Source organism: Malaya genurostris, chromosome 3 (assembly GCF_030247185.1).
Source record: "Malaya genurostris strain Urasoe2022 chromosome 3, Malgen_1.1, whole genome shotgun sequence".
NCBI classification, from domain to species: domain Eukaryota; kingdom Metazoa; phylum Arthropoda; class Insecta; order Diptera; family Culicidae; genus Malaya; species Malaya genurostris.
Genome location: NC_080572.1, coordinates 166,529,670 through 166,545,703, shown reverse-complemented (window position 1 = coordinate 166,545,703; position 16,034 = coordinate 166,529,670). Strand labels below are relative to the sequence as shown.

The following is a 16,034-nucleotide window of genomic DNA, read 5'->3' as shown; positions in this document are numbered from 1 at the left end:
CACCAGTTCAACTACTGTATTTTGTAATTGACCGTGCAGGTTGGGTGAACCTCTTGAGTCCCTCAATACATTAACAAAACGTATTCCTACATGTACCAACCTGGAACAACATACCATTTTACTGTCCTCATCACCCTTCTCCATATTTTCCCTTAACTCAGCATACTTTTTCGAGCAAACATCAATTTCTTCGGCTATATCACTGATCATTATTCTACTACATTTCCCTGTCATATCCTCCCTTTCTACCTTCAGTTGGACCCTCAACCATCTACGTTTTTTGATACGGTCCAGTCCAATGGAAAGACTGACTCCACGGGTAGTCAATTCGTTATCCAATTCATCGTCGGCCAAGTGTTCCACTTTCAGATTATGATACCAGCTCAGAAGCAACTCACACGCTTGATCGAAAGTAAGATTTGCTCTGGCCATAATCTCAAAATTAACGTAACAGAAACCACAAAAACAAAAAAAAACTACACCAGCCAACGAAAGTAAACAAATAGCTACGAATATGCTTCCAGTAATACTATGGAGAAACGTCAAATCTAGTCTGAATGTATTGAACATTTACAGGTAGAATTACATAAACGATACAAACGATCAATGTTCCCGCTCAAACCATAGCATTTGACGACGTGTCCGATGGACGATTTTTCATCACTCGCTACAATTCGCAAAAACAACAATTACAATTAATTTCAGGAACCACTTCAGAACACAATATCGACCTGATGACTACGCGAGTAATGAAATTAACGTAGTGAATTGAATTTTCTCCGGGAGACACAATAAAAAAAAGTGGTTTGCTTCTGGTCTAAGAATCAAAGCACTTTTTTTTTAAGCCCCACGTTGGGCGCCAATTGTTACGTATTATTTTTTACATACACTGGTGGCTGCTTTTCAGCACCGAACCACCAGTTCAGGGTCGTTTACCTTGTTGGTCTCCTGGAGAATCTTCACTTCACTATTTTTGGGTGGACTTTCTTCCCAACCTGTGGCCACTGAGTAAATCGTTTCTTCGGCGGAAACAGAATTACACAAAAAAACTAAACAAAATGGACGACACAGCTTGTATAAAGAAAGACCGTACAATTTATTTTTTTTTACTATATATTATTAGCGCACGATAAAAAAAACCATAAAGACAAAATAATTCACTTTTTACTTGCGTTTTGTTTTTTTATTTTGTCGAAAAACTTAACTTCGACGCTCCGTTGTGGCCGTGATGATCGTTGGTCGACTTGGTGGACTCTGCTGACGACGACGGACTGGGTGGCCCGGACTTCGGGGCGGTGGAACAGCAACTCGTCTCCAGATGAAGCAGCAACTCGGCCTGTGTGTAGCGTAGGCCTGCGTTTCACTACGAAGGAGGACCCGGGGAGTGGTACCGTGCACAAATCACTATACGCGAGTGTCTAACTTTATATCGAGTAGGGCTTATAACGTTTTCGGTCACTTCGGCAAATATCTTCCGCCGGTTCAACACTGTGGCGTCTTCGACGCCCACAAAATGTCACTCTATGCCGTTTGCAGACCGGGATCGCACTCGCGTCGTGCTAGCACTGTTTAGTTTGTTATACCGGGGAATATAAAAAAAAACGATTCTACCGCACTTGCCCCACTCGATTACCGTGATCGAAACAAACGTTCGTGCGGATCTTCGACACGGATTACCACAGAGATCCCTTTGGATCTTTTCTAAAACTTTTTAACGAAAACGATTGAAACGCAATCACTTTGGGCGGGTGATACGCTGCTGCTGTCTTCACTCCTCCGGGTCAGAAAACTATTAGCCCTGGGCAAAGGTTTTCCCGCGGATTTTATCTGCTTGGGGTCCGTTTTCCATCTCATACCCACCGCCACCCCCAAAGCATGCCACCCCGCATATTATGTTGCGATGATGACGATGATGACGACGATGACAGTGTGCAGACAGATGACGGTTACAATATTTTATCGTTTTATTATGGTTGGTGTCATGAACTGTGTATTTGAATTTTAGTACTTTTATAAGTGTATTTGCTATTTTGTTTCCTTTTGCCGAAATAATCATAATTTATTAAATAAATTTGTATATGAACTTACGAATGTAAATAAATGAATAATATAAATAAATAAATAGTGTAAATAAATGATTGTAAATATATAAATAAACAATAAATAAATGTAAATAAATAAATAATAAATAGAATAAATTAATAATAAATAATATAAATCACTAATAAATAAATAAATGGAAATAAATAAATAAATCAACAAAACCCTACGTTTGACACCAACCTTTGCTATTGAGCAGAACTTAAACGTGACTCAAACATGTAAACACGGAGTATGAACGCGATTGACGTTTAAATTCTACTCAGACATTTACTGACAATGAAGTAAACAAAAATATACAATATTTGAAAAATATATACAAGCTGGACTCAGTGACCAAAGGAACTATATTGTGACCAGAGAATAACAGGTCACACTGTTTACAAACAAGCTTTGAAAAAATCGAGGAACACATCTCAAACAATCATTTTTACACTTCACAACTACCCACTTTTATTTAATAAACCTTCGAAACGAACCGTATCGTATGGACCGTGAACAATCTCATCCGTTATTCAAAAGACAAACAAAAAAGTCTGTTTACAAACAGTACCGCTGAAGCGTGACAATGTGCTCATTTGATTGAGGTTAGCAGTGACGGTAGAATAAGAAAATAATGGAAAGTTTATGTAATTCAATTGAAACTTTTTCAAATTTGGATTATTTTGCTAAGTTTTATAATTTTGAATTTTCCAGGTTCTTAGTGAAATTTTGCTTCAAACGTTTTTTTTCCAATTCTATAATCATCCCTGTGGAACGGAACAGTAACCGTTTAAGCATTTTGAAAACCAATTACGGCTATACAAAATTCTAAGAATACTTAGTTGTGATAAATTTAATTGCGAAAATTGTTTCTGTTTTTTTATATTCTGCCTAGTTTTTGCATAATTGATCAAAAACGCGACGCGCGTATTCCGCTACCTTTCCCCTTAACTCCTCGCATAAGTTACAAATTAAGCCCACTAGCTTTAGATTAATATTGAAAACTTTGAGTAAATTTCGGCCACTCCTAATTTGTATGGAGATTTTATCATTACTGCCCTTACATCACAGACTAACAGACATGACAGTATGAGTAAATTCTTAAAAAAAATAATTTTTCGTGATGCACTAGCACAGACTAACAGACATGACAGTATGAGTTAATTATTATAAAAATCATTTTTAGTGATGCACTAGTTCCACCTATATTGTACTGCGCGAACTATTTACTATCGGTACACCCCTTGTGTTACGTAAAAGTTTTTTTACTAGTTGGTTTCCCCTCGTTTGTCAACACCGATCAGCTGCTTGCAGGGTTGCCAGATTTCATCAAAATATTTGATAATGAATCGTCACAATAAATTATTGGATTACGTTGATAATATATTTAACTTTTTTAGCGATGTTGGTAGGTAAACATTTATTTTACTCAACGTTGTTCATCTAGACTATTTTTGATTGTGTTGGTAATTTTCACCCGAAATTAATGTCGTTTTCGCTTGAGAAAACTGAAACTGACCCAGGGTAGTTTCATCAAACAAACACTTTTCACGAAACTGTGTTGATTTCGCCCTTAGCAACGAGGGTTTAAGCAAACCTAATATTAAAACCAGGTTCGAAACTGACTCGATTTTCAGTTCAACAGCGTTGAAACTAGGTTCGAAACTGGTTTCAAACAAACGGTTTGACAGCAGTTAGAGTGGAAACTGGGTTAGGTTTGGCATCAAGCGAAAACGACATAAGTGACGGCAGACCAGAAAAAAGTAGATATTGTAACAAAACGGGTTCGATTTTGTATTGCGTTGTAGGATGAGAAGTAGGCTGGATATATGTAATTAATCTGTATCCTGCATGAAATTCGCATGGAGGTATACAAATCAATACAGTACAGGTAATTCTGTATGAATGGCAACTCGGTTGGTAAATGAAAAAAATAAACACAGTCAAGATGACAGACAGGATGTATTTGATAGGGTAACGTGGCGCCATCATGACACATGTGAGTACTGTCCCAAATAAAGGAATATTCGAAATGACCGTTAAAATGATTGAAGAATCTAATTTGAGTGTCCTGTCTGTTAGTCTGTGGCACTAGTTCCACCTATATTGTACTGCGCGCACTATTTACTATCTGTACACCCCTTGTGTTATGTAAAAGTTTTTTACCTAGTTGGTTTCCCCTCGTTTGTCAACACCGATCAGCTGCTTGCAGGGATGCCTGATTTCATCAAAATATTTGAAAATGAATCGTCACAATAAATTATTGGATTACGTTGATAAAATATTTAACTTTTTCGCGATGTTGGAAGGTAACCATTTATTTGACTCAACGTTGTTCATCTAGACTATTTTTTATTGTGTTGGTAGTTTTCACCAAAAATTAAGTGGCGACAGACCAGAAGCAAGTAAATATTGTAACAAAACGGGTTCGATTTTGTCTTGCGTTGGAGGATGAGAAATAGGCACAATTATGTATATAGTTTTGGCAATATGTATTAAATCTGTATCCTGCATGAAATTCGCATGGACGTATACAAATTACAGGTAATTCTGTATGAATGGCAACTCTGTTGGAAAATGAAAAAAAATAAACACATTCTAGATGACAGACAGGATGTTTTTGATAGGGTAACGTGGCGCCATCATGACACATGTGAGTACTGTCCCAAATAAAGGAATATTCGAAATGACCGTTAAAATGATTGAAGAATCTAATTTGAGTGTCCTGTCTGTTAGTCTGTGCTTACATGTTCATTAGAAGTGACATTACTTGGTAATAATGACATTACTGACATTACTCGTGTAAGGTCCCCTAACATATTTTGCGAAAAAATCAAATTTTTGTGGTGACCCTCTTCTATTACATCGTGTAATATTTTGTTATGACGTTATATTGACACAAGTGTACATTGAAATTGACAGAGTAATGACCGAGCTTCAATCAGGTGAAAATTATACTTAATGGTGGTGAATGTTTTCATACCACTAAATAAAAAACGATTAGTGTTTATCTTGACTGAGTCCGGTTTTCTCTAACCATTGTTTTTGCTGTAACATAAATGTGGTAAATATAGTTGTAGAAATAATTTTAATAGTCGTGCGTTGAACAAATATCTACACGTAACATCTGGATTCGTTCAGTACCTGCTTCGTGAGTAGTGAATTCTTATCAGTGTGCAGAATCGATAGTAATTCAGCATGGAACATATAACTACGCCGAAGGTAGGTCAAATTAAGTAATCAATTACACCAGACATTTTTCACTAAATATGTAACGCGAGCAATTAAAAAACAAAAACTTGTCTTAGAGCAATGTAAAAAAACATGTCTTGAAGCAATGGGTTTCAGTATAATATTGGCTTGGTATGCAAAATCATGTTAAATGGTGACTGAAATTTAATCGAAGACTATCTACATTGTAATACAAATAAAAAGTTGGTTCTACTATCGTAATGATCAAGTGTTAAGTTATTAATTTCGTTCGACCACTATGAAGCTATATTGTTATAACCATGTTACACGCAAAGGTGTTTCATAATAATTTAATGCTTCGTTCGATTCATTTGAAAATATTAATATTCAAAGCTCACGGAATGAGTACTTCTAATTAAACAGTAACAAGTGGATTTATTAATGTTTATTTTACTTTGTATTATTTATTATGTTACCGAAGCAATTGCAAATGCTGTAGGATTTAAATCAAAATTTTTCTCTCAAACAAAAGCTGTACAATCACTGTAAAATAAACATTCCTTCCCAGGTAAGTCAAGTGCAAAGTTATGTCGATCGCGCGAATTCTTCAAAATTCTTCTATAATAAATGGAACCAAATATTCAGCGCCTCAAGGTACTTCGTTCTATAATTTAGCTAACCCAGGTATACCTTTAAATCCAATAAGCATTACTTCTGATTTCTGATATCATACATTTTTCATGAATTCAACAATGTCAAATTAATTCATAATCCGATAAATAACACACATAAAAAAACATCTTAAATGACAAAACTTAAATTAGCTTTCTGATTTCGCATGCTATAATTCGTTATTTTAGAGGTGTTTCTATCCAAAACGGGTTGATATTTATGTTGGCGTTTGTCATTCATATATGGAAGAAGATTTCGGTTGCGAATATATTGATGTTATGTCGTTTTCGCTTAATGCCAAACCTAATCTTGTTTCCACCTATCCAACCGTTAGTTTTAAGCAAAGACATCTTATGACCAAGATATCCAGCTCCCTCGTTCACCGAACAAATCATTGGCAACATCCTTTTTGGTGAGCATGGCATCTTCAGGGGAGTTCGCATCGAATCCACCCCGGTGGCACGATTGTCATCTGCATACAGTTGGCTTGAAGCCGAAAATTTTAGTTCTTTGGTTCTAGTTCGCTGTCAAATGCTGTGTTTAAGCAGTGTTCACACGTTCACATTTTTCTTCATGCGGTTGCACAAAAATAAGGAAACCATTTCGATGAAATAAATCAAACTATAATAAACCACAATTTCTTTTTCTTATTCAAAAAGAGGTCAAATAACTTGTTTTAAAGAGAATACTAGACTAGAGTTATACTATTATTGGGTTTGAAGAAATTAACTTTTGACACCAGTGCGGTTTGATTGTATGGTATGAACGTAGCTTAACATATTGTTGGTTTCAGGAACCAACTTGCATAGCAGGGGGGGTGATCGAATCTTGTTCATAGAAGTAGGGTAGAGGAATGTCAAATTGGTCAATTGGCCATATACGCTGAGTTAGTAATTGAACCCAGATGGATAACGTGAAAGACAATCGACATACCCATTACTCAATGCCCGTCTCCCCAAACTATAATGAACTTAAATCAAAGCAATCAACCGGATGTAGCCTTCCTTAAAACGTTTTTGGCAATGAAGTAAAAGTCTGCCCTTCAAGAAGATAGCGTAATTATCATTGCTCAAATCTGTTTGATATTTACAATAAAATTTGTTATCTAAATTGCATTATTTCAAATTACAATCATGTTATTAGCAAAGTTCGGGTTGAACTGTCTTACAAACTATAAAAACTTATTCAGTTCGAAAATTAGGACCTACTTACTTAGGGTTTATTGGAATGAATTGAACATTTTAGAATCGAATGCATATTAGTCAGCTTGGTGTGAAATCAATCTTCAGTTCAGCAACGCCATCGCACGGCATCACAATGGGTCAATTGCAGTGTTGGTGATTGCTGAAAATTTTACAGAAGCTACTCGATTTTTATCTATATTGTATACAACATTTTCAATCCGGTAGAAGATGCCACAAGAATTCGAGTCTCTCAATGCATGAACCTCGAGAGAATTTTTCTACATTTCTTCGCTCCACTTCATACTCTGAGTATTTCATGGCCCTTAAAAAAATTTCGGTTTGATAATGATCGCCGCTGTGTGGAATTTCCCAAGAGAGAATCGCAAGTTGACAATTATCGCAGAAAATCGAATCGATGATTCAACTTGATGATTCTCATACTAGGTTGCAATATTTCAAAACCCTTGTGTGGAGCATTCACAGACATTTTCATAGACACAAATTATACAAAGGTTATATGCACATAGTTAGAATAAGCGGCACTAGTAAAATGATTCTATTGCAATTATCCACTGCCCATACAGAATCGGATCGCGAAACGAGAATAAGCGACCGTTTGTTGCTTCAGAGAAAATCTCCACAGCAGCGTGCTAGCCGTTGATTCTCAGACGGTTCACCGAGAGAAATTCGCTCTCGCACTGGTGTCTATTCTATGTTAAATGTACCATGCCGGTTTTTTTGTTGTTGCGATGATTTCCGATTCTCTTTGATGGCACTTATTCAATCGTGGAAGAGTTGCGAGCGAGCGTTCTTTGATACGATAAAAGCCATCCTTGGTCAATTGTATGGGTGCACAGTGCAGCTATTTTCGTGTGCACGAATTTGTCGTTTTTTCACCTACTTGTAAGTACAATATTCGAAGCGGATTCGCAAGAGTGCTCACAAAGAAGATGTTGTCAAAGATTTGTTCGTGAAATGTGAGAGCTATATTAGCGTACATATACTGAATATACATTTTCTTTTATTATTTACAAATAAATATTTGTTCAATATTATCTTCGGACTTACTTACTTACTTATGTGTCCTGCGCCAACGAGAAAGATTTCCACTCTGGGCGATTGTTTGCCTTCGCCTTGACCTGGGCCCAGGTCAAATTCTGATCGACTCGCTTAAATTCCTTATTCAGGCTCCGCCGCCATGAGCCCCTAGGTCTACCTCAGCTGCGATGTCCAGCTGGATTCCAGTCCAGCGTTTGCTTGCAGATCTCGTTTCCGCTCTTTCGAAGTGAGTGTCCGATCCACCGCCTCTTACATTCCCGAATTTCAGTCAATATCGGCTTCTGATGACAACGACGATGGAGCTCGGCATTCGAAATCCAATTGTCAGGCCACCAGGTACGAATTATGTACCGCAGACATCGGTTGATAAACGCCTGCAGCCTTAGCGTGCTTTCAGCTGACATACCCCAGGTTTCGCTGGCGTACAGCAGTACAGATTTCACGTTTGTGTTGAAAAGTCGGATCTTCGTGAGTAGACGAATCTGATTTGATCTCCAGATATTTCGTTGACTCGCTAAGGCAGACCTTGTCTTCTTAATTCGCGCGCCTATGTCGCTCTTGGTCCCACCGTTTGACGCTATCGGGCTGCCAAGATATTGAAAGTTTTCAACTTTATCCACTACCTGTCCAGCTACCGTAAAGTTGGATGGATTGGCAGCGTTGACATCCAAAGATTTAGTCGTGCTGACGTTGATGTTGAGACGTGCCGCTGAGGAGCGTGCGACGAGATCGTTGAGCTTACTCTGCATGTCAGAGCGCCGTTGCGATACTAGAACAACGTCATCTGCCAAATCGAGGTCGTTGAGATGCTCCATAGTGATAGGCTGCCAAAGCAGCCCACGGTTTTGTACACGGTCAATGGCACCAATCATTATCTCGTCTATCACGATGAGGAACAGTAACGGTGATAGAATACATCCTTGCCTCACTCCAGCTACTACCCGAATAGGGTTAGACAAGGCTCCATTATGCAGTACTCTACACGTGAAAGCCTCATACTGCGCTTCGATGAGGCTGACGATTTTATCTGGTATTCCCTTGCACCTTAGAGCGCCCCACAGGTTTTCGTGATTGAGTCGGTCGGCTTTTTCGTAGTCAAAGAAGACCAAGTAAAGGGACTCTTGAAATTCATTGACCTGCTCCAGAATAATACGAAGCGTGACAATATGGTCCACACAGGATCTTCCGGCACGGAATCCTGCCTGCTGCCGTCGGAGAATCACATCGATCTTCTCCTGTATCCGGTTGAGGATAACCTTACACAGAACTATGAGAACAATACACAGTAACATGATACCTCTCCAATTGTCGCATACAGTTGAGTCCCCCTTCTTCGGGACCTTCACTAAGACGCCCTGCATCCAGTCGACCGGGAATGTCGCGATGTCCCAGACATTCCGAAATAGTTGATGCAACATTTGAGCAGATAGCGTGGGGACAGCTTTGAGCATCTCCTCTGATATGCGATCGACCCCAGGAGCCTTGTTGGATTTCATGCTTTGGATGGCGGCTTTGATCTCCGGTAAAGATGGCGCCTCGGAGCTGACACAAAAGATGCGTCGCACTTTTGGCGGCTCATGCCGATATGTTGATGGCTGGTTGATCGTCGAAACTTGAAGAAGTTGTTCGAAGTGTTCCAACCAACGGTTTAACTGGTCAGTGGGGTCGGTTAGCAGCTGACCAGTCGCGTCCTTCACTGGCACCCTTGTATTAATCCTTGCTCCACTAAGCGGTCGTGAGATATCATGTTGCGGCTTTCTCACCTTCATCGGCCAGGGAGTCCACCCACACTCGCTTATCCCGCCTACACGAGTGCTTTACTTCCTTTGAGAGGGCCGAGTACTTTTAGCGTGCTCGGCGCTTTGCTTCTCTGGTTCTCGCTCGCTCTATCGCGGATTTTGCGTCTCTCCGTTCCTCGATTTTCCGCCAGGTATCATCCGTGATCCACTCCTTTCTCCGGGCGCGCAGTTCACCCAGGTTGTTTTGGCAGGTCTCTGTAAAAACATTCTTGAACGCCGTCCACTGTTCCTCTACGCTGCCACCTTCAGGAATACCCGCAGCTCTGGTCTCCAGTTCTTCCACGAATGACCTCTTAACTGCTGGGTCTTCTAATCGCCGTGTGTTGAATTGTCGCCCGAGCCACTCCTCCTGTCGCATGACCCGCGCAATACGTAGGCGAATCTCTCCGATGAGAAGGTGGTGGTCAGACGCGATGTCGGCACTGCGTTTATTCCGAACGTCAAGAAGGCTCCGTCTCCATTTCCGGCAGATGCAGATGTGTTCTATTTGATTTTCAGTATGTCCATCGCGAGAAATCCACGTGACTTTATGCGCTGGGCGATGAGAGAAGATCACCATGTCGTTATTGCCACAAAAACTCTGCAAACAGCTCACCGTTGTCGCTCATATCTTCAAGACCATGGCGCCCCATGATACGCTCATAGTCTTCGTTGTCGGAGCCGATCTTCGCATTGAAGTCGCCGGTGTAGATCTTGATATCACCCTTTGGAATTTTATCCACGACGACATCTAGTTCACTGTAAAAATTCTCTTTATCTTGTAGCTCGGCAGCATCGGTTGGGGCATAACATTCGATTATGGTTAGGTTGCGGACCCACGTTCTAAATCTGGCAACGATTATTCTCTCATTGATAGGTTCCCACTTGATGAGCGCCGCATTCGCTTGGGCGCTAAGTAGGAACCAACTCTACGGTGACGGGGAGCATTTTCACCTCGTATACCAGAATACATTAGTACCTGTCCCGACGGTAGCTTGTGTTTTTCAAAGTATGGCCAACGGGCTTCACTTCATGCGTCTAGTCTCACTGGCAAGTTGTGCCAATTTACCCTGTTGGGCTAGCGTTAGTACATTCCATGTTCCAGTTCTTGTCCGTTGTTTTACGCTAAAAGTCGTTGCCGTTAAATCAGTTCGTAATCTTTCTCTATTGGTTTCTGTAACAGTTCTTGATTTTCGGAGACAGTAGGTGGTTAGCCTAAGGTCCCCTATCCTTGGGATGGGGCTGCCATCTTAGATATAGCTTCCGAGGAATAGCAGGGGGGTTTGATTGGCTGACGCTTTTAAGGCGGCATCTACTCGCTTGGCCAAGGAGGTGTACGGATGCTTGTGACATTCCAGGATGCTTCTACAGTTGCCAGCTGCATGAAACCGTCACATCCTATCCCTCCCCCGCTGCTTGACCCTATGTGCTAAAAACTTTCTGACCCTATGTGCGGGGTTGGGAATCGAACCCAGGCGGGCTGCGTGAAAGGCATCGACTTACCCATCACATTATACCCGTTCCCCGTATTTAAATTTGAAAAGAGGCTTCAAATTAGAAAGTCAAAATCATATTAATTCCTTAACCTTAACCCATCCCTGAAATGCCATTAGTTAAACGATTCGGAAGAAAATCAACAAACTCTGAGAATACGACTTGAATTAAAAAAAAACCTTCAAACCTTCACTCGTTAAAATCTGGAGATATTCTTATATGTTTGTTCACAGTAGACGCTTAGAAAAACCAGGAATTCATAGATGTGCGAAAAATCCGTCGGATTTGTGTTGCTAATAATCACTGAAATACGCATTCATTTTTGTTATTCAAACAGGAGTAATTTAGTTCTGAATTCAATAGTAAAATATCGACCAACTGAGTTATATGTGTAAATTTTAATCGATTATGAAGTTGAATCATATAAATCCCTCTCAATTCACCGCGATATATATAGATTGAACTGTCATCTACCAGGGAAATGAAATAGTGAACCGGTGTTCATAAACAAAAATAGTGTTCGACAAACGAAATCAAATAATACTTGATAACGCTACCGCAGCACTCGTGCGAACTCATCTATTCAAGGAAGAATAACAGGTTACTCGGCTAGTTTTGCAGAACTGTTTTTTAAAACATTTGAAATTTTCACTTATTTGCAAGATTTTTCCAGCATCTGAAAATAACTATCGAGCTGTCAAAAACAGTCATGCTCTAGAGCAGGATTATTTTTGACAAAGGGGTATTGTATGTTTCAGTCATAGGAGCAACATTAATCCCAGGCAACAGCGTCATTTTTTTTAGATTCGCTATGCTACTATACCATGTATAGTTTTCACATTGAACCTGAAACATACTTTTTTTTTTCTAAAATTGTTAAGTTTACTTTGATTTGAGTGTATTAAATGAAATTCCTGGGAGGTTTCTGGGCGTGGCTTATTAATTTCGTTTTCTTTTTTCTTATTTCTACCCGCAGAAAAAATATTGTAAAAATAGATAAATTTTGGGCAATTTTAATGATTTTTTTTGTTGATATAGTTCCAGTAACAATTCTGGCTTGATTCAACAAATGTTTTTTTTTAAACAACAATCATTTGTTTGGAACAACCATATTCTAAGTCAAAGCAATCATATTTTCTTTGAATCTGCGATATCTCGGCTTGGCACGACTATTTTTTGGTTTGATGGGCAACTAATCCGTGTACAGTAAGGGTACTGGCTCCCTACTTTTGTCTCCGGCGGGAACCAAAAATATTGGGTAAAATACATCGGAATAGAACATTCGAGTTCTCAGGGATGGTTTCAACGATGGCCATACAATATCACAACGGCTATACCTCTTCTTATTTTCTGGATTCGGAAACATCGGAAGTAGCAATCAAAAACTCCAGAATGGATTTCACAACGATTTCTCAGAGATGACTGAACCGATTTTCACAAACTTAGATTCAAATGAAAGGTCTCGTGGTCCCATACAAAATTCCTAAATTTTATTCAGATCCGAAATCTGTTTTCGGGATTACAGAGTAACGAGTGCCTAAAATTTCGTACCCTCATATTATGTGACCATAGAAACAAATGTCAAAAAAGTTGAAACTATTATCAACTGTTTCCATTTGTAGGTCTTGTTAGGAGATTATCGAAAGAACCACCAGTTAGGTCAAAACCATCAGTTAGGTCAAACGGTCAATGTAATTAAGACTCATTTTACAATTAATTCTTGTTTTGTACATGAAATTGGAAATAGGTTTACTCTACTCATTAGTAGAGTCATCACCTTGCTCAACAGATTGCTTGACTTCCAATCAACGAGTCGTGATAAAATCGGATACGAAATCTTTGCTTCGGCTTTAAGATATCTTTGCTTCGGCTTTAAGGCGCTGTCTAATTAGCAATACCGATGTTATACTGACCCGCGAATTCGAATCAAATGCACCAATTTTCAACGTTGAGGCAATGCATACACAGTAAATAAAATTGTAACTATCGCTGTCGTACAAGCAAAATGGACATATTTTCATTTTTACGTAATATTCTGCAAAAAGATCGTACTTAAGTAATAACGCCGATAAAGAAGAATTTTGCAATCCATTTCATTTTACAACGAAAAATATACAAATGAATCGAATGTTGCGAAATGTTATATTACACAAAAGTACGTAACTTTTTTTTAACTTTAAAAGAATGTAATTCTACGCATCATTTCAAATCGAGTTTATCTGTTTACTTTCCGACGTAATAATTCAAGATATTGTTTACGGTATACTTCACTTGCACGATTCATAGCATGCGACGCGGAGTAGCGAAATAATGAAAATCACCCTGTTGCAGTTGTCCGTGTTTATGCGGACCTACATAATGGAAAATATCCGTCGTTGGATCAATTTGAAATGAATACTTTTGGATCTTTCAAACCTTTCGCTGTTTTTCGTATTGAAATTGAAAGAGAACCTTTGATTATACTTGCATAACTAAGCAGATCGTGTTAAGCCGGGTATGAATAAACGACATAAATTTAAAAAAATATCTTATGGCATTGAATCAATTGGTCATAAACCTTAATTAAAAATTCTTAGTTCGATCTATTTCGCTTATCTAACAAAAATATTGTGTGTGACAACTGGTAATCATTCCGAGGAGTAGATCAAATCAACCCGGCTACATTTCAAAATTTCGCAATAAAAGCGACTTATTACATTGTATTTATTTTATAATGGTCTTAAAAAATTTTTCTCTGTACAATGCATTAATATCTACACTATCAACATTGAACACTCTCGAGTGTATTGAAGCTTTCATATATTCAAAATCATAATTTGATTATATAACAGATGACAAATATTATTATCTGGTCTCATTGCTTACTTAGAGCGAATCCGAGACCTTATATCTATTCAAATAACCAACTCGTCAACTATGGCAGATTCTGGCGAGTCGTTATCCTTCCGTAAAGTAGGTGAATCGGGATATCGGCATATTCTTTCTCCCTAATTCTTTATTCTTTCCTGTAAACGATGGATATGGGGGTGGCCGGCAATGGTGACTACCATGCTGTTGAATTTGGGCTGCAAAGGCGTTCATTCCCAATACCATTTCTTAAGAAACTCTTATTAGTCAACCAGCAGGAAACATGATTATGTCAGTATGCAATCCACCAACGGAGAGCAAAAAATAACTTCCATCGCACAACGCAGCACAAAAAAACGATAATGAATTCACTTCTACTAAATGTATTGCTTTATAATGTTACAAGGATAAATTCACAGTTTCACAGAATGCTAACATTACCCCTCAGAGATGATGCGGTAGTGAAAGAGAAAAATTTTATCTTCGAAATTGGAAAGCTCAATGGATATCCGGAGCGCTCAATCCAAACAATCCTCGATAAGAAATTAAGATCATTGAAAAAATTATCACTTACAACTTTGACCCCCCTATCAGAAACCTTGAAAAGAATATCGGTAGACTTCAACTCTAACATGGCATATCCACTTAAATCAAAATTAAAACCCTTTGGCTTGGATTTAGTGTTCAGTAGTACTAGCAACCAGTTGAAAACTTTACTAGGATCTACTAAAGATCCTACTGACAAATTGAAAAAATCGGGGGTATACAAAATTCCATGTTCTCATTGTGATAAATTATACATTGGACAAACAAAGAGATCATTTGATATCCGTTTCAAGGAACACATAGCGGAAATAGGGAAAGCATCCAAGGATCTGGAACGGGGCTTATCACACCATTTCAAGTCGAAAGTAGCTGAGCATGCCTTTTCCGAAAACCATGATTTCACTACAAATGACATAAAAATTTTAAGACAAATTTCCAACCCATGGAAATTAGATTCGGCAGAAAGTCTAGAAATTTTCAAACATAATTCCACTTCTTTACTAAACAGAGACCAAGGAAATAGGTCTTCCTGACTCTTTAAGTTACTACCTACACACAGGGGACAGACAAACATAGAAAACACTTAATCTCTCCCTACCCTAAACAAAATTTTTCGAGGTGTTTATACTTGTTGTAGGAATCTACCTACTTCCGTTTCATATAAAAGGAACAACATTGCAGCATTCTTTCAATAACTGAACAAAACTATCACACTGAAGAAGAATATAAATTGTATTCGAAATGTGCATATGTGATGTGACGTTTATTATACAAGATTTATAGTGTCGTGAGATACATAGTGAATTTGTATAGTGACGTGATATACTTATAACAGAATTAAATGGTAATATTTAAAAATTTATCCTTGTAAAATCATTCTGTTCAAACACTCAAACGAAAAGTTAATTAATTTATAATGTTAATTAAAAAATGAAGATCGAAACGGACAATTCGAAAAGTATGTTTTTAGGTTATGGATTCGAAAGGGTTGAATTGCAATAAACGGCTGTGGTGCGACGAAGACGATTGTTGGCTTTGCGTTTTGTTCTCTTCCATTTTAGTCAACTGACAGCATTCGAATTCACTCATATTCTCATATATATTGCCGTCCTTTCATTTGAGCCTAAGCTTGTGAAAATCAACAGAGTCATTCCTAAGAAAATGTCAATTCGTTTGGACA

General features: G+C 38.4%; 1 protein-coding gene across 1 annotated transcript in view; it reads left to right on the top strand.

Moving 5' to 3' along the window:
• Positions 1 to 4,996: 4,996 nt before the first annotated feature.
• The window catches only part of LOC131434977 (myotubularin-related protein 8), a 52,754-nt gene continuing 41,716 nt past the window's right edge, over positions 4,997 to 16,034 (top strand). The window contains exon 1 of the mRNA XM_058602362.1: positions 4,997 to 5,304. Within this exon, the coding sequence (XP_058458345.1) occupies positions 5,281 to 5,304 (24 nt within the window). The 5' untranslated portion in view covers positions 4,997 to 5,280. The remainder of the gene's footprint in view (positions 5,305 to 16,034) is intronic.